The following is an 18064-nucleotide window of genomic DNA, read 5'->3' as shown; positions in this document are numbered from 1 at the left end:
ATGAAGTCATTTTTATTATTAGTTCATTACCATCCCTTGGATTCTTTCTACAGGGAAGACTGTCCCTTTCCAACCGTGATGTCATTGAATTAATGCCTTGTCAGTTTCCTGAAAGACAGCCCAGAACCTTAAGAGGATCAAGGAAAGTGGCTGATTCATTGTGTGAAGAGATTACCCTGAAACCATCAGTGGCCTTTCATGTCCTATTCTTGAAAACCAAGGTTATAGCAATGATGATTTTTCAGGTCCTTGCCTACCCCACCCTTTTTTCAGATTATATTGTCTACATAAGCTAAAAACAGTTCTTAATGAGGTAATCGATGGATCAGTGTGCTTCTTAATTTTTATCCACTGATCCAGCACCCAGGTCAAGTAGATTGGAGTGCTCGTCAAGCGAAACAACTGGTCTCATTTAGATGGGAATTATTTTTTACGTGTGAACTTACTGGAAAATTAGGAGGAAAGGGAAATGAGTACATGGGATCGTAATTTTTTTTTTTCTAACTGGATATTTGTGTGATTTTGATTTGTAGAAGATTACAGTAGCAGAATGCATCGAGACTCAGAGTAAAGCCATGACAATGCTCACCATTGAACAGTTATCCTACCTGCTCAAGTTTGCCATTCAGAAAATGAAACAGCCAGGGGTAAGATGACACTTCCTCTTGTTATAAGTGTGAATGAGAATAGTGACCTTTGTTCTGTTAACATTTTTGTTCCTTGTAGTTGCCTTAGCTTTTCAGACACCTGTGCTTATTACTCTTTGGGTCTTGCGTGCCCAGGTTCAGATACCTGTAAATTAAATTGCACAATGGCATTAAGTTAATTCTCAAAAGTGAGCACTTTGTGAGACCAAGGAGTTTAATCAGGAAATGACATATATTAGAAAGCTGGTGGGGATTTAAAATTCTGAGTGGTTGCGAAGTGAAACCTCAGACCGCATCGGGTAAGGAGGAGTTAGTAGAATTCCATTTCAATGAGAGAGCTGAGTACAACCCAGTTTCTTTGTAATCAAGGCCTAATGGTGGAACCTTCAGGTAAAACTCAACCAGTGAGATTCCTGTAAAGGGTGAGAATTTTGAAACGGGATTTGATGTACAGCCTTTGCCCTTTAAGGACAATCTGTATGCGAAAGCAGGCCTGCCATGCTCAGCTGGCAAGCGGTGTACTTCTCCGTGGTTTCCCGCCCAGAAGTCCCAGTCATATCACCGTAGCTGTGATGGTGGTTTTGTAGTTTTTTGTGACAGGTTTCAGAAAGACGGCAGTAAAATACCTTGTTTTTAAAAATAATATGTTATGACAAGATAATCAACATGTTATGACATTTTTCCTGTCGACACTTGGGTTCTTGGGTAGGGTTCTTTTCTGAGTTACACAAAGGCACCATATGGGCTAGTGGTGACCCTTTGTGAAACTCTTCAGAGTTTGCTTTCTAAGTCAAATAAATGTATGAAATGTAGATTCTGAGTGCTTTTAGTAGCCATTGTGGTTTAATTTCTTTAAAAAAAGTAGAACCTTTAGTTTTGAGATTATATTCTGAAATTTGATATCACAATGAAAAAAATTCAGAGCATGCCAGTTGGGGGTTGCTAAATTGAGAACCTGTCTCTTTCACAAAATCTCTGTCAATGGAAGCAAAAGTATATAGCCTAAGTTTTGCAAAAAAACAAACTTTGACAAGAAGAATTGATTCATGTAGATTTGTCAACACTGTGGAATTATAAACCAAAAAGAAAAATCAAAGGTGTTAATTTCTTACGTAAATTGTTTGTTTACAAAATCAGAACAGAAAGTTGCTGATTTTTGTGGAAGCATCTTTTTAACTTAAAATGGCCAAACTGATTCTGGATGAGAGAGAGCTTGGATGACTGCAAATGGTAATCCGTTCAGATGCCTTGCTTGAGCATAATTTGGTGTTTAATGAAATCTTTTAGATTTTTTTTTATTGATAAATAAATAGTACCCATCAACAAATCAGGCCTTGCATTTTGAACTGATTCTTACTCCATAAGAAAGTGGATCAAGATACAAAACCTTTACACAGTCCCTGCTTTGTTTTGTTTCTGGGTTTTTTTTTTTTTTTTTTTTTTTTTTTGCTGTGACACGTGGCCTGTGGGATCTTAGTTCCCTGACCAGGGATCGAACGCGCGCCCCCTGCACTGGAAGCACAGAGTCTTAACCACTGGACTGCCAGGGAAGTCCCTACACAGTCTCTGCTTTGAAAGTAATTTGGCTTCTCAAAGGAGGAGCAAAACCTCACTAAAATTTCCGCCCATGTGTAAGATATCTGTTGGCACTTCAGGGGAACTTTATTTGGTGTGTCATCTCTAGGTGTAGCCAAATTTCACCCCCAGTCAGTTTTGATTATGGGCATTTTCAGTGTGTAGATAAGCCTCCTTCAGAATTCAGGTCTCAAGTAACTGATAGCGTGTTCTTGTCCATCTTAATTGAAGAGGCCTGGACCTGTTACTTGAGTATGTACTGAAAACAAAACAAATGACAAAACTGGAACACAGCTGGACCCATGATGATTGATAACCAGGCAGAATTTGAAGGTGAACCAGTTTGGAGCTTCTCAAGGGCCTATTTTGTAGAAAGTTTTAGAACTGTATTTTCTGGAAAGTTGTCTCGGTTTTAAAGTACATTGCTGGTATTAATGCTTGGTCTTCCATAGCAGTGATGGGTTTGTGTATGTGCATCTTTTCTTTTATAGACAGATGCATTCCAGAAGCCCGTTCCGTTGGAACAGCATCCCGACTATGCGGAATACATCTTCCATCCCATGGACCTTTGTACATTGGAAAAGGTTGGCTTCCATTAAAAAGCCAATTGTCAAGATGATTAAAGATCCTCCCTCACTTCCCGTGCCCCATCTCGAGTTAGATGGTTCTGTGCCATTTTTATTTGGATGGAAGAACTCTCATTCCCCTAACTTCTTCTGTAACATTTTCCCAAGGATTGCAATGGGTGTTGAAATCCACTGCTTAGCTCCAAATAGTATTATACTTCTGCTGGTGATTCTAGCTTTTTATCTGAGAAAGTCACAGCTTCTAAGAATTAGTGATTTGGTTGATTTGAGCCTTACCCTTCCCTTTCTTTTGGAGGTACTAATAAGAGCAGCAGGAAGGAAGGAGAGAAAATTAAGTGTCTGGGAGATCTTCATGTTAGCAGTGAATAAGTGCCTTCTTAGATCTTGACTTATTTCACTGATAAGGGTATTTCTTTAATGCCTGAAAGTGTTTTTAAAGGTTCAAACTAAAATTCCATGCTGAAAAATTACACATGTAACATTTTAGACTGTGTATGTCATCCTGGTGCTGATTTTCAAATTGCTGGCACCAAAATATGGTTAAAGAAAAGCATGGATGAGGAGAAAACATTACTTTATATTGTATGCATTGATGATCCCCAAAACAGTAAATCCAGCCTGCTTTGGAAAATTGCACACACCCTTACGGTATTAAACAAAAGAAGGAATTCCAAAAAGACAAGGTTGGAATCCTAGCTTCCTAAATTATTAGCTTTGGAACTTTGATTAGTTCCTTTAACATTACCATACCTTAGTTTCCCTGTCAGTAAAATGGGGATAGTGACTGCTTCCTTGAGTTTTCAATTGTGAGGCTTACGTGAGGCTGTACAATTAATAATAAATTTGTAAATATATAAAATATCCTGGTTTGGTGGAAGAAGCTGCTTGATAGATGACAGTGCTCTAAGATGAGAAAATTCAGGTCAGTGTCGTGAATTCAGTGAATGCATTTTTATAGAGTTATAGATCTCAACTATAATAGCATCTTGGGAAATGAGTAGAAGCATTAATTAATTTGGCAAATGACTGCTAAGAAAATTATGTGGGGACGCAGGTGTTACTGGTTGTGGCTTATAGAGACTCACTGGTGATTATTTTCCGTGGCTTTTCTTCCCAGAACGCTAAAAAGAAAATGTATGGCTGCACAGAAGCCTTCCTGGCTGATGCAAAATGGATTTTGCACAACTGCATCATTTATAATGGGGGTGAGTGGATTAGATGACTCTTAAGAATGAGAGTATTGCTGTGTGTGTTGCCCCGTTCTCCTGCCCTTCATAAAAAATCAGGCTCTTTTTTCATGCATCAGGGCCAATAGCTGAGAATACTGGTGTATAGATTGCTGACGTGTGTGAACAGGGGGCAGTGAGTACATGGCATTTTAAGGTATGAGCTGATGTCCACAGGGCCTTGTGACTGTATGATGCTTTTACCTGTCCTTTTAAAAAAACCTTATTTTAATGGAGGAATAATTACATAAAATAAAAAGCACAGATTTTATAGGTACATTCCATGAATTTGACAAATGTGTAACCACCTCTGTAACTACAACCCCAAATAAGATCCTAGAACATTTCTATCACCACATTATATTCCCAGTTGCCCCTCTCCAGTCAATCCACCCTCCTGAAAAGGAACTATTCTGTTTTCTGTAACTAGAGATTAGTTTTACATATTCTAGAATTTCATACTAGTGGAGTCAGAGTGCCCTCTTTTATGCCAGGCTACGTTGACACAGTGTAATATTTTGGGGATTCTTTTTTTTTTTTTTTTAATTTATTTTTTTATTTTACTTATTTATTTTTGACTGCAGTGGGTCTTCGTTGCTGCGCGCAGGCTTTCTCTAGTTGTAGCGGGGGCTACTCCTCGTTGCGGTGCGCGGGCTTCTCATTGTGGTGGCTTCTCTTGTTGCGGAGCACGGGCTCTAGGCACACGGGCTTCCGTAGTTGGGGCTCGCAGGCTCAGTAGTTGTGGCGCACGGGCTTCGTTGCTCTGCGTCATGTGGGAACTTCCCGGACCAGGGCTCGAATCCTTGTCCCCTGCATTGGCAGGCAGATTCTTAACCACTGCGCCACCAGGGAAGCCCTGGGGATTCTTTCATGTTGTGTCTATCAGTGGTTTGTTTCTTTTTATCACTGAATGGTATCAATATATAGTTTTTATAAATTATTTTATTTATTTATTTTTGGCTGCGTTGGGTCTTCGTTGCTGCACGCGGGCTTCCTCTAGTTGTGGCGAGCAGGGACTACTCTTTGTTGCGGTGCGTGGGCTTCTCATTGTGGCGGCTTCTCTGGTTGTGGAGCACGGACTCTAGGCGTGCGGCCTTCAGTAGTTGTGGCACGCGGGCTCAGTAGTTGTGGCTCGCAGTCTGTAGAGCGCAGGCTCAGTAGTTGTGACGCAGGGGCTTAGTTGCTCCGCGGCATGTGGGATATTCCCGGACCAGGGCTCAAACCCGTGTCCCCTGCATTGGCAGGCATATTCTTAACCACTGCGCCACCAGGGAAGTCCGGTAACAATATTGTATCAACATACAATTTATTCATCCATTCCCTTTGTTGATGTTGATGTTGATGGATATTTGGATTGTTTTCAGTTTTTGGCTGTTATGAATAAAGCCAGTGTGAACATTCTTATACAGGTCTTTGTGTGGACACATGCTTTCGTTTCTCTTGGATAAATACCCAAGACTGGTATTGCTAGATCATTGAGTAGGTTTATATTTAAATTTATAAGAAATTTTACCAAACTGTTTTGCAAATTGGTTGTATTATTTTACATTCCTTCTAGCAGTGTATATGAGGATCTTTGTTGCTCCACGTCATTGTCAACACTTAGTATTGTCTCTTTTTAATTTTACCTATTCTTGAAGGCATGAAATATTATGTCATGGTGGTTTTGCCTGTCTCTAATGACTAATGGTATTGAGTATCTTTTCATGTGCTTATTAGTCATTTGTATATCATTTGTTGGTGAAACATCTATTCACATCTTTTGCTCATTTCAAAAATCAGGTTGTTTTTTATTATTGAGTTTTAGGAGTTCTTTATATTCTGGTTAAAGTTTTGTCAGTTGCATTTTTGTGGGTTAAGCCTTCTGGACAGAATGGAGGAGAGCTCCTATTAAAATCTCCTCGATGGGCACCTTTCCCATTGTCCTACCCTCTCCCACAATCCTCTGTCTACCTTCTGGCCAAGTAGATCTTTCAGGGTCCTGCCCTGTTCTATTCTTCTTGTCCCCTGCTGGAACACTCTTCCCCTCTTTGCTTTGATGAGTTTTCCTTATCCTTCAGTCTCAGCCTCTCAGTCCTCTAAGGAGCCTTCCTTCGTGACCCAGACCGTACTATGTACTCTTGTTAAGGGCTCTCACAGTAACTGTACTTCCCCATGGCAGCATTTTATCACACTTTCTGGATGGTGCTTTTTTTTATTTGAGTTGCTCACTAGGATGTAAGCTCTTTAGGGGCAGATGCCAAACTTGTTTCCTGTATACCCTTGGGCCTAGCGTAGACTGTTGTTAGCTGATGTTTGAGGAAAGATATATGAATGGATGGCTATCTGCTTAAAGTACATGTTTTGCATTATTAACTCAGTAGCAGGGTTGGGGTGCAGGGAGGAGAGAAAGAGAGCTACCCTAGACATTGAGAATTTGTGTAAAGGTTATAAACTCAAATATATAGAAAGGGCAGTAAGATCATATAAACAAGTGAATGAGCTCAGGTAGCAGAAAAATAGCATAAGCCAGGATGACCACTGGCTGTGGGGAGAGCGAGTGACTGCGGAGTACAGGGAACTCCTACCTGGTCTGGAGGGGTATCTCCCCTGGACACTCCAGTGGTTTATTGGATACAGAGTTCTTAGATCTTCTGAGTTTTCAAGACAAGCCAGAAATCTAGGTATTTGTGTGTGTGCGTATGAAATCTTTTTGCCACCAAATTTACAATTTCTAAAAATTGTCATAATGTTTGAAGAAAACACGGCTTTTTGGCCATCTTGTTCTCTGGTTTAGTGTAAAGGTTCAGGGTTAAGAGTTAGACCTGGGGCCATATCCTCAACTCGTTACCTATATGGTCTCATATAAGTGATGACTCCTGAGCCTTTGTTTACTCTTTGGTGAAATGAGAACATTCATGCCTGTTTCCTAATAAGGCTTTTTGAAGAGTTAACAAGAAAATGTATTTCAAAGCACCAGGAACACTAGAGTTACTCAATTAAATGTCTTCTTTCTCCAGTACTCTTCTTGGGTTGGGGTCTGCGACAATGGGCAGAAGAAGGCTCCTTTTCACTAATTTGAGCCTTGAGAATATAAAAGCATCTTTGAAATAGTAATTCATGAGCTGTTGGAAACCAACACAAATTGTTATGTTTCAGAGAAGATGACATCTAAGCACCAAAGATTGGTTCATGGGAAAAGTCACCTAATCTGAACTGATGTTAGAAGCCAGAAATGTATGGTATTTAACCTTTAAAAGGTTAATCCTGGAAGAAAGCAAGTTAAAGTGGTGTAAGTGGAAGTATGATCCCAAGGCTGGGTATTTCTGTGTTTCCATTTGAATTAATCCTATTTTCTTATTCCCTCAGGAAATCACAAATTGACGCAAATAGCGAAAGTAGTCATCAAAATCTGCGAGCATGAGGTATGTGTTTCCTACTGTCCCCTTTTAAGTGTACCTAGAATGAAGGCTTGGGGTGATTGAAGTTTCCATTTGCGGAATCTCCCAGTGGGTAGCTCTAGTTATTTCGGAATTTGTTGAGGCACAGATAGCGCCCCTCTCTTCAAGGAAAGTAAAAGCAACAGATATGCCATAATATGTTATAAATCAGCACCCTAATCTTAGATCTAAGAGAGATGGGATTTTTCAGCCTTGAGTCGTGGTCCAGCACTGCACATCCTGAGTTTTCTGGGTCAAATAGAGTTTATGATTTCTTTGCCCCACAATCTGTGGTATCCCCTCAGGTCCCTTTCAGTCTTCTTGCAGAAGGTATTTGGGTTTTGACATTATTTGCAGGAAAGGTCCTGCGTTTCTCTGAGAGTGGCCCAGGTGTCCTGGAAAAATACCCCCTAGTTTTGATGGTGTGGATGAAATGCAGCTCCTGGGCTGGGTGCCCTGAGGCTCTAGCGGTTACAGGACAGGCTGATGGCAGAAATGGTACAGGGGAGCCTTTCTTTGTTAGATCCCTGTTGTGAGCACAAAAAAACTGAGATGTAATGGCCTTTAGCCTGTCTGCACTCTCGTCTATCCCTCCGTTCATTTGTAAAGAAAGCATTTGGATATCTTAGGATATGTCCATGTCTATATATTTGTATAGAGAGAGTTTTATAATCTACATTTTTCACTCTGAGCGTTTTCCTAGGTAATTAAACACAGAGGAAGAATAGAATTTATTATGGCTGTTCTGATGATTTATTTCCTTAGTATAATTGTTAGAAATGCAACTACTAGGTCTGAGGCTATCAACATGGCTTTGGGTAGATATCTCTTGATTGTTTTCTGGAAATGCTACAGCGTTGCTTATACAATGACCTGGAGTGAACAAAATGTGGTGGTTTTTCTGTGTCGTTTGCAATGTTGGAAGTTCCAATTTGAAAACTGTTTGTATATATGTTTTTGCCCCAGTGTGATCAGTAAAAAACAGTGGCATCTCACTGTGATTGTGATTTTGATTTTGATTTCTTTGATGCAAGTGGTGGTGGACTGTTTTTGATATGGTTGTTGGCGACTTGGAGTTGTCTCTGGGCGAGTTGTTCAGTTGTTTCCCCCTTGAGGATTCGTTTCCCTTGATCTGGGTGCTGAAGCCTAGACTTTTAATTGGTGGGTTGTTATAATGCAGAATTTATTGAACCCAGATGCTGTTTGTCTGGCATTCTGAACCTACCTGTTGGCAACACAGTGCTGCTTTGTGGGCCCCAATGCCGGGGCTGTCCTGGACTTGATGTTGCCGGTTTGTTCTACCCAGTACCTTTGGAATAGCCCAGAAGGAGAGTGGGTAGAAAGAAGAAATATGGTCCACCACTCACTCATTCATTCATTCACTCATTTATTCATTGCCCTCAGTCGGTCAGTCCATTATAATTAGTAATTACTATAAAATTATTAATAATCATTAATTGAGCACCTGCTATGTGTCTGACACCTTGTCACTTGAAATGCTTTACATTTATCTCATCTAATTTTTATAATAATTCTGTTTGGTAGGTACTGCTTTCATCCCCATTCTATGAGGTGAGGAAATGGACGCTTAGACAGTATAAGCAACTTTTCCTAAAGTTCTAGAGCTAGGATGTAGGGGAGTCTGAATTTAGATCCAAGAAGGGAGCTTCCAGGGCCCTTAGTTCTAAGTCATGACGTTTCTCTGGGGGAATGCACTTTCTCAAGAGAGAGGACGGTCAGTTACAGAATTTTCAGTTACCCGTGAAAATAAAATAGAGTAACGTGGTATTAATTAATTGCTGTGGATGGTGTGATTAGAGATATATAGAATTGAGCATGGCAAGCAGAGGCCAGAGTTGAGGGAAGGGATTGGGGAGCTCAGACAGGTAGACTGAGGCCAGACCACGCATGGCCTTGAAGGAACTGACCAGGTGTTTATTTATTTATCTAAATTTATTTATTTATTTATTTTAGACTGCGTTGGGTCTTCGTTGCTGCGCGTGGGCTTTCTCTAGTTGCGGCGAGCGGGGGCTACTCTTTGTTGTGGTGCGTGGGCTTCTTATTGCCGTGGCTTCCCTTGTTGCGGAGCACGGGCTCTAGGCGCATGGGCTTCAGTAGTTGTGGCACGTGGGCTCAGTAGTTGTGGCTTGTGGGCTCTAGAGTGCAGGCTCAGCAGTTGTAGTGCACAGGCTTAGTTGCTCCGCGGCATGTGGGATCCTCCTGGACTAGGGCTTGAACCCATGTCCCCTGCATTGGCAGGTGGATTCGCAACCACTGTGCCACCAGGGAAGCCCTGAGCAGGTGTTTAGATTTCATTGTTAGTTTCTCAACCTCGGCACTACTGACATTTGAGGCCAGAGACATCTTTGTTGCAGGAACTGTCCTTGTACCATCATAGACTCCAGTCTCAACTCTCCACCCCCAGTTGTGATGACCGATGACCAAAAATATCTCCAGTTATGCCCAGTGTCCCTGGAAGGGTTAAACTGTCCCAGTAGAGAACCACTGGTCTAAGGAGAGGGACCAGATGGGATCTGTGTTTGTAGAAGGTGGCTCTGGCTGCTCTGTGTGGGGAATGGACCAAGCTTGGGAAGCTGGGAGACATGGTCCAGCGAGAGAGGATGGCGACTGGGGCTAGGTGGGCAAGTCGGGGCTGGTGAGAAATAGTTGGACTGATGTCCAGGGTGTTCACCACTGTAGGACTTAGGTAAGCTAATCTTACCTGCCAGTATTATCATGCATTTCTTGAGGACCTGCAGATATAAGGCCCCTGGGAATGACACATTCTAACACATTTTTGCTTTACAGATGAATGAAATCGAAGTTTGTCCAGAGTGTTATCTAGCTGCTTGCCAAAAACGAGATAACTGGTTTTGTGAGCCTTGTGTAAGTTGGATTTCCTTTCCTTTCTTTGTTTTCTGAGCTCTATGCCTTGGGTGACCCAGGACAGCTTTCTCCAGGTGGCTTATTGGATGAAACTTTGGATGAAGTTTTAAAATAATTTTCTTACTGAAAATTAAGTTAGGGCAGAATGGGAGTAATCCAGGTGGGATAAACCTCTTTGGCTGAAAGGTCATGTGCCAGAGGTAGCGTCCCGATTTACTGGGTTTATTAGCCCTCGAAAACAGCAGGATGCAGAGTGAAAAGAAGCTCATCAGAGAGGAGAGACATGCCAAAGTCATGCAGATGATGACCCGAGTCGTGTTAAATGAGTATGTTACTTAAAAATCATGTTGGGTCTATTTTAAGAGGTTTGGAAATCCTTCCCAGGGTTAACTCCATGGTCTCTCTAAACCATGGTTCTTGAGGCTGGGATTGGGGTGGGGAGAGAAAGTCACCCTAGTTGTCCCCATGGATCTGTATTTTCCAAACTGATGTTCTGCAGAGAAGTATGTCATTGGGGTGAGCTGGGAGGATGGTGGTGCAGGGGGAGGGTATTGGGCCGCAAGATTGGGCAAGTAGAGTTGAGAATCAAAACATAGGTTGTCTTTTCCTGCCTTTTGAGATGGACATCTGAATCGTTAAGGCCCTGAGTAGCTCTCGGTAAAGAATAAAGTTAGCTAATGCCGTCCCTTATTATATGCTGGATGTAAGGTGCATTTAACCCTCCAGCTTAACAGAGGGTGTAGGTATTACTGTCCCTGTGTTGCCCAGAAAGGTACAGTCTCTTGTTCGCTGCCACCCGGGCAAGAGCGGCACAGCCAGAGTCCAAGCCTGGTTTTGGTCAGTGCTCACTTCTTCTCGGTTTCCCCATTTAACCCCATTCCCAGCCTTGCCCAGGCTTAGTGGCTGCACATCTAGGGACTGCCACTTGGGGAGACCCTGCTGGAAATTGTTCGCTTTCATTCTGTGGCCTGTATCACCTCTGCCTTAGCTTAACCTCACCCACCGAGCTTTATGTGTGCATCTTTCTGTCGAATACATACAAACTCTGGATTTTGTTTTTCTTTTCCTAGAGCAATCCACATCCTTTGGTTTGGGCAAAACTGAAGGGGTTTCCATTCTGGCCTGCGAAAGCTCTGAGGGATAAAGATGGGCAGGTTGATGCCCGTTTCTTTGGACAACACGACAGGTGGGAGTTAAACACAGGCTTCAAACGCGTAGCTGTGACTGAACCTTTGATCCTGTCAGTGAATACAAGAAGGGGCGGTGGGTACGGCTATTATTTTATTGTCTTGATACCAGCCAGTGATCTTGTACTTTAAAAATACTGTCCTGGGCTGTGTTAATAAGCCTGATCATGCACAGGCTTCAGTTTTTTCAGGTGTGTTGGAAAAGAATCTTGCTTTCGTGGTTTTGTGGACGCAGCCGGCATCGGCATAGTAGGTTCCACGGCTATTTTAAGTGCTGCTGTTCTTTTTTGGGTTTTTCCGCAGCAAATTAAATCACCGCACAAATTGCTTTTCAAAATAATGCTTTCAGGGATCAGAAGCATTTCCCCAGATTGCCGTTAAAATGAATCTCCCATCGTTGTGCTGGGTAGTCCCCTCCTGTTCCCTTTTCTGTGGAGCTAAAATGGGAAATTATAAGGGGTTGCTGTTTTGACAGGTGTGAGCCCTCCCTGCCAGCCTTCCTGCCCTCCCCTCTCCCCCTCTCCCAGCGACGTGAATTATTCCAGCTAATAGCAGCTCTCTGTGGAGAGCAGCCCCCTGCGTGCTTCAGAACAACAGGTAGACAGAGATGAGCGGCGGGTAATTTCTTGGTTCTCTTTTAGCAAGAGTTACATTGTGAGTAAATGAGGCAAAAACCCTCCCGAAACCCTACCAAGCAGTCTGAGAAAGTGCGCGCGCGTGTGTGTGTAGGGGAGAATATTTAACAGACATAGTTTGAAAATTATACCCACCCACAGAATGTACAGAAAATACAGTTACTCATTTTAAACAACACCAGAATCTGAAATATTACTCTTTGTTAAATTTTGCTTGTCATCTTGCCAAAAAAAAAAAAAAAAAGAATATCAAAGTAATCTGAAATCATTTACCAGGAATCCTGGCAATCCATTGATAGGAGACAAAATGGAAATTAGCTGAGATGGTTCCAGGTTTGATAGGAAGTATTATACTTTGATTTTGACCACTTTTGGGGAAGTTTTTCTAAAATTCCTTTACTCATTCATTCAAAGAAACATGTCTTTGGTGCCTGCCGTGTGCCAGGCTGAGTACTAGATGCTGGGATACAGGAGCGAGCAGGCAGACGCTGCCCCTCGGAAGTGGGGAAGGCAGATGACATACAAGTGGGGAATAGACAGTATGATCTCAGGTCAGGAGGTAGTGGCGGGGCCGGGTGAAGATCTGGGTAGAGGGACCAGAGAGAGCAGGGACTCAGGTAGGGAAGGGCGGGCCGAGGCTGAGTTAGTTGCTCAGGGAAATCCAGGAGCACAGTGTGGTTTGAACAGGATAAGGGAGGAGAGAGTGGGCAAGAGGTGGGATCAGAGGGGTGGGCTGGGCCTGGGTCACCAGGGCGGCTTTGGTCAGAAGTCTGGCTTTTATTTGAAGAGCAAGAGACATAGCAGGTTGTACATCTTCCTGCCTCTTCATTAGAGCATGGCAAGTGTTAATGAACCATCTTGATGATTCGGGATTATTCTGTACTGTAACTCAGTGTGGATAATACTTAGGATGTCCATGGCGGGGGGCAAGCATTGCTGTCCCCCAAGCACCAAATATTCCCAGAGCCTTAAGAGTCGTGGGTTCTGCTCCAGCTGTGCCCACTCTGCATGGACCTCTTACTCCTGCCTGCCTGACAGCCATTGAAGGTGGTTTAGGGTCCATGAGCTTCACCGGCCCTGTTTCCAGAAGCTGTTTCCCCTGAACTTGCAGGTGTAGGTTGGTTCTGGGTGGGAGCTGTCCTGGAAGCCGGCCCCCTTACATTTGTAAAAAAGACAGCTGCCCAAGTCTGATGCCCCATGAGATTTCCTTAACCCTCCCTCCGTGGTGTCTCCTGTCCCCTTGGAGGGGACCTGTCGAACTGTCGGGCTCATTTTGGGTGCAGGGTGCACATTGGGGGAGTTGTTAAGGATATCCCAGTGGTGGAGGGACAGTAGGTAAGAGTTGTAGGGAGGTTTCAGTTGGCCTTGGGCAGGGAGTCCCTGACAGCTGTAGTGGAAGCCACTTCTAAAAGGATGGACGTCCCTTCCTCCCCAGGATGTTCTTAAAGCCGAATGGGGCAGGCTTGTCGACAGCCTGCTCTGGGTCCGACCCAGAAACAGGACACGGACTCAGGGGAGGCTGCAAGGGTTGTGATGTGCTGTCCCTTCTCAGGGAGCTCGCTTCGAGGTTGCAGAGCCAAAACATAAGCCTGGACCGGGGTACGCAAAATAAGGCAGGACAGCAGAATAAGAAATAGCACCGACCACTGCATGTTCATTGTCTTTTTTTTTTTTTGGCCGCTCTGTGTGGCTTATGGGATCTTAGTTCCCCAACCAGGGATTGAACCTGGGCCCTTGGCAGTGAAAGCGCAGAGTCCTAACCCCTGGACCGCCAGGGAATTCCCCCATTGTCAAGTTAATAAATGTTGGAGAGAGAGAGAGAGAGAGAGAGAGAGAGAGCGAGAGCGAGAGCGAGCGAGCGAGCGAGCGAGCAAGCGAGCCCCTGGAGGCTCTTGCACAAATCAAGGCATGTTCTGAAGAGTCCCATCATGGGCTTTTTGTCTTTTAAAAGATTTTGCATTTTTTTTTTCAGTTTTATTTCACAGACACTATTATATAGAAATGTAGAAAATATTTTATCAAATGCCTGCAGAGCTTAAAAAAAAATAGCTGTTTTTTTTTTTTTTTTTTTTACTGTGTTAAAATACTGAGTTTATTTCACATGTATATTTTTGTCTCCCCACCATTTCCATTTGTCTGACCATCACTACTACTATGTCCTATCATAACATTCCATACATACTTAAAACCAAGCAAAGGGTGGAGTTCCATCTTTAAAAACTAAACAGGCATTGTGGACAACACGTTCTTGGCAATGGAACCTGGACAACATTTATCAGACACGGTAGGGAAAGTTCTCACTCTGCATTGTAAAAAGGACAGCCAGATATCAACTGTTACAGAAATGAAAGAAGACAGAAAAGTTTAACAAACTGTTTAAACTATTTTCTTAAAGAGACTTCCTCCACTGCCAGAGATCTTGAATAGCCTCCTGGTCAGTCATCGGAAACAGTTCTTCACATAATTGACGAATTTGGCTTCCACTTTGGGAAGGGAAACCACCTTTTTCTATACTTGCTTGCATTTTTGCTTTAATGTCTTCTACGGAGCTAGGTCCTTTTCGGTGTTTTAGGAGTTTTTTTCTGTTTTCTGAAGGATTCTTGACCTTTTGATTTTGGTGTTGACGGTTTTGAGGCTTTTCCATTCTGGTTTGATTTTTGTGCATTTTTGGCTGGAGTATCCGTACAGATTTCTTTACTGGAGCTTTTTCTTCAGCTTCCTCATCATCAAAGTCATCACCGTCATCATCATCATCTTCATTTTCATCTTCATCAGCAGCAAGTTTTACTTTTTTCTGTGGAACCTTGCTACCACTTCCAGGGGCAGAATGCTTTCCAGATATACTTAGGAGTTTCACATTCTCTTCCTCTTCATCTTCTGACTTTGGACCTTCCTCCACAGCTACTAAGTGCTGTCCGCTAATATGCACAGGCCCTGAACCACACTTCAACCAGAAGACCACAGGTGGTGTTATTTCAAAGCCCTCAAGGGGAAGCTGGCTGCACAGACATTTTCAAAGTTGCCAGTGTTACTTTAATTGGACTGCTTCATAATTCATCGCCTGTGCTTCGACAATGCGCAGTTCATCCTTTGCGCCAGCCCCTAAACTGACCGTTCTTAAAGATAACTGGTGCTCATTTTCATCATTATCCACCTTAAAGTGATAATCTTGGCCGGCCTTTAGTTCACAGCCGGAAAGATAGTTCTGGGGCCTCAGGGGGCTCATGTCCATGTCCATTGAATCTTCCATGGGTTGGTGGCATACACTTAGGTGGGAGAGAAGGTGGACAGAGATAAAAGACTACTGTTCCAGGGAACAGTCGTGCAGGACGGAATCACACCAGGGAAAGCCAGACACTGTTTTAAGCACTTTTTGTAGAAGCTGCTTTTATCCCCATTTTACTGATAGGAAAACCGAGGCCCAGAGCTAGGAAGTAGCTCAGCTGTGTGATTCTGTCGCCTCTCAGGACATAGCCTCCCAGAGGCTTTCTATCATTAAGCAAATCTGATTTCCCTTTCCATATTTCCTGGGCCTTCTTTAAGGAAAAGAAACCCTTTTCTGAAATCACTTGTGAAGCAACTTCATTGAATTTAAGGCCCTGATTCCAGACAAAAGTGTGTGTGTGGGGGGGTGGGCACAATCACAGGGACCGTCTGGCTGATCAGCTTCTGGTGGTGCCGGGACTGGTCAGGTGCATCTCCCCCAGCATCCCTCCAGGTAGGGGCTCATTCTCCGTCTCCCCGACGACCGAGCTGAGGCTGGCTTAGGGAAGGGGCATTAGCTGTCGGGGCAGCCTCGGGACCCCCACTCCTCCTCAGAGTCCTGCCTGGTCCAGACTCTTGCCCACCCAGCTGAAACCCCCAGAGGCCCCGCAGACTCTGGCCCTGAGGGCATTTGGCTCCTGCCCAGCCCTTGTTCTGTCTGGCTGTACCTGTGGTTCCTCCCGTCTCTGCAGAATGACAGCCGCGAGTTGGAGCAGATGAGAAGCAGGTGATTTCTAGCACTCTGAGAGAGCGGGTGGATAGTTTTGGGTGTTCAGTTTTCATTTGTGTCGTGATGTAGTATCACCAAGAGTTGTGAGCAACCAGCCTGTGTCCTGAATTCTGTCCCATGGCCAGGCTTTATTTCTCCCGGGTGGTTTTCTCTTAAAAAATAGGAATGAGATGCTAACTGTTAACATTTGGGTAAAAGAGAATATAAAGAGTCCGTATTTTCTACTTCTCTTTAAAATGTTGGAAGACTTGGTGGGGTTGGATCCAAATTCCCACCTGGCACTTTGATAGCACCTGAGTAGGTGGTGCTTGTGTTAGACTGGGTATGAGTTTTCCACCTCTCCACAGTCTACTTTGCTCCCCATTGCTTAGTTCTTGGCTTGAGTTTATGGTCTATGAAATCCCAAAGGTTTCCTTGGAAAAGCTCATTCCCACCAGATTCCCAGCTACAAGCTGGTTTGAGGCTGGGGCATTAAGTGTCACGGAGTTATACCCTGGATGTTCCTGTATTGGCTCTGCCTTCCCCAGAGCCTGGTGGTCGTCTTCCCTTCTCCTGCCTGCAGTCACGTGGATAGCTAATTTCAGAAAAGCAGCTCATGTTCTAGTGAATCTCTGCAGAGCACGCTGGGAAGCGGGGGTTGAATGTAGGAAGACAGAACTAGCCTTGAGCGGGAGCTGGAGGGCGCATGCCCTAAGGCTAATAGGCTCTTTTCCCATTACTTTCCATGTGAATTATCTCACATTCAGAATCATGCACCTCCTTTTAGGGTTGTGGTTGTCCAATATTTCCTTCTAGTCCCACATAGAATCGCAGTTTTAAAAGAGAAAAGAAAGTGCTTTTATATCTGAGTGCAGGAGAGTGAGATTTGGGGGATAATTCTCTTTTCAGAGGTGTAGTCTAGGATGCAGACTGTTTTCTTACTCTCTACCAACCCAGAGCCAAAGGGGATTTATTATTTTTTTAATGGATTAAAATGACTAAGCTTATTGAGCCTTTTAATGTCGTAGCTAAGTTTCGTGTTCACGTTTGGTCCTTGTGACAGAACATGCCTGTTAAGTGGATCGTTAACTAGCCATTCAAACCAAGTCATTTGAAAAAAAAGGAATATGTATTTAAGAATCTTGGAAAGCCCACTAGGCTAATTTGGTTTGCATTAAGGGAAAAAAAAAATTCTGGAAACAATCTAAGTGACCATCGAGAGATGAATGGATAGAGAAAATGTGGTCTGTACATACAGTGGAATAATGTTCAGCCTTAAGAAGTATGTGGCATCATGGCTGAACCTGGAGGACTTCAGGCTAAGCGGAGTAAGCCAGTCACAGAAACACAAATACCACGTGACTCCATTTGTACGAGCTGTCTAAAATAGTCAAATTCATACAATCAAAGAGTGGAATGGTGGTTGCCAGGGGCTGGGGGCAGGGAGAAATGGGGAGTACTAATCAACAGGTGTAAAGTTTCAGTTAAACAAAATGAATAAGCTCTAGAGAGCTGCTGTACCAACATATACCTATAATCAGCTGTCGGGGTGGGGGGGTGGTGGTGGGGGGGTGGAAAGTGTTGCCTGCCCTCTCAGTAAACAAAGGATATTGCAGCCATCAAGCCAGTACAGGCACCCTGGATGGTGAGCCCTGAGGGAACTCAGGCTGAAGACAACCCGCTGCCCCGCCCTCAGCCACTGTAGCCACCCTAAGCGGTGCACCCTGAGGACACTCAGGATGGGAAAGCACAGGATCCTGTCCTCGATAGCGCATATCAAAGGAATGATGTCAGTGAGCCCTGATGCTTACCTCTTCCTATACATAGAAAAAAATGCTAAATTCTTTAACTTGAGATGCTTGGTTTTCTTTAATTAACAATAATCTTTGAAGTTCCCACTACCTGGTCTTTTTTGCAAAACCTCCTATA

At 43.5% G+C, this 18064-nt stretch overlaps 1 protein-coding gene and 1 pseudogene across 20 annotated transcripts in view; one reads left to right on the top strand and one right to left on the bottom strand.

Annotated features, from left to right (window-relative positions):
• ZMYND8 (zinc finger MYND-type containing 8) overlaps positions 1–18064 on the top strand; it is a 123707-nt gene that overhangs the window by 52177 nt on the left and 53466 nt on the right. For all 20 annotated transcript variants that reach the window (XM_057528728.1, XM_057528724.1, XM_057528709.1 and 17 more), the window contains 6 exons: positions 534–647; positions 2714–2806; positions 3927–4014; positions 7384–7439; positions 10263–10340; positions 11411–11526. In XM_057528728.1, coding sequence (XP_057384711.1) covers positions 534–647; positions 2714–2806; positions 3927–4014; positions 7384–7439; positions 10263–10340; positions 11411–11526 — 545 coding nt within the window. The remainder of the gene's footprint in view (positions 1–533; positions 648–2713; positions 2807–3926; positions 4015–7383; positions 7440–10262; positions 10341–11410; positions 11527–18064) is intronic.
• On the bottom strand, positions 14430–15412 carry LOC103008946 (nucleophosmin-like; annotated as a pseudogene).

This window comes from Balaenoptera acutorostrata, chromosome 15 (assembly GCF_949987535.1).
Source record: "Balaenoptera acutorostrata chromosome 15, mBalAcu1.1, whole genome shotgun sequence".
Lineage (NCBI taxonomy): Eukaryota > Metazoa > Chordata > Mammalia > Artiodactyla > Balaenopteridae > Balaenoptera > Balaenoptera acutorostrata.
The sequence above is the reverse complement of the archived record's forward strand: the minus strand, read 5'-3'. Positions and strand labels throughout refer to the sequence as shown.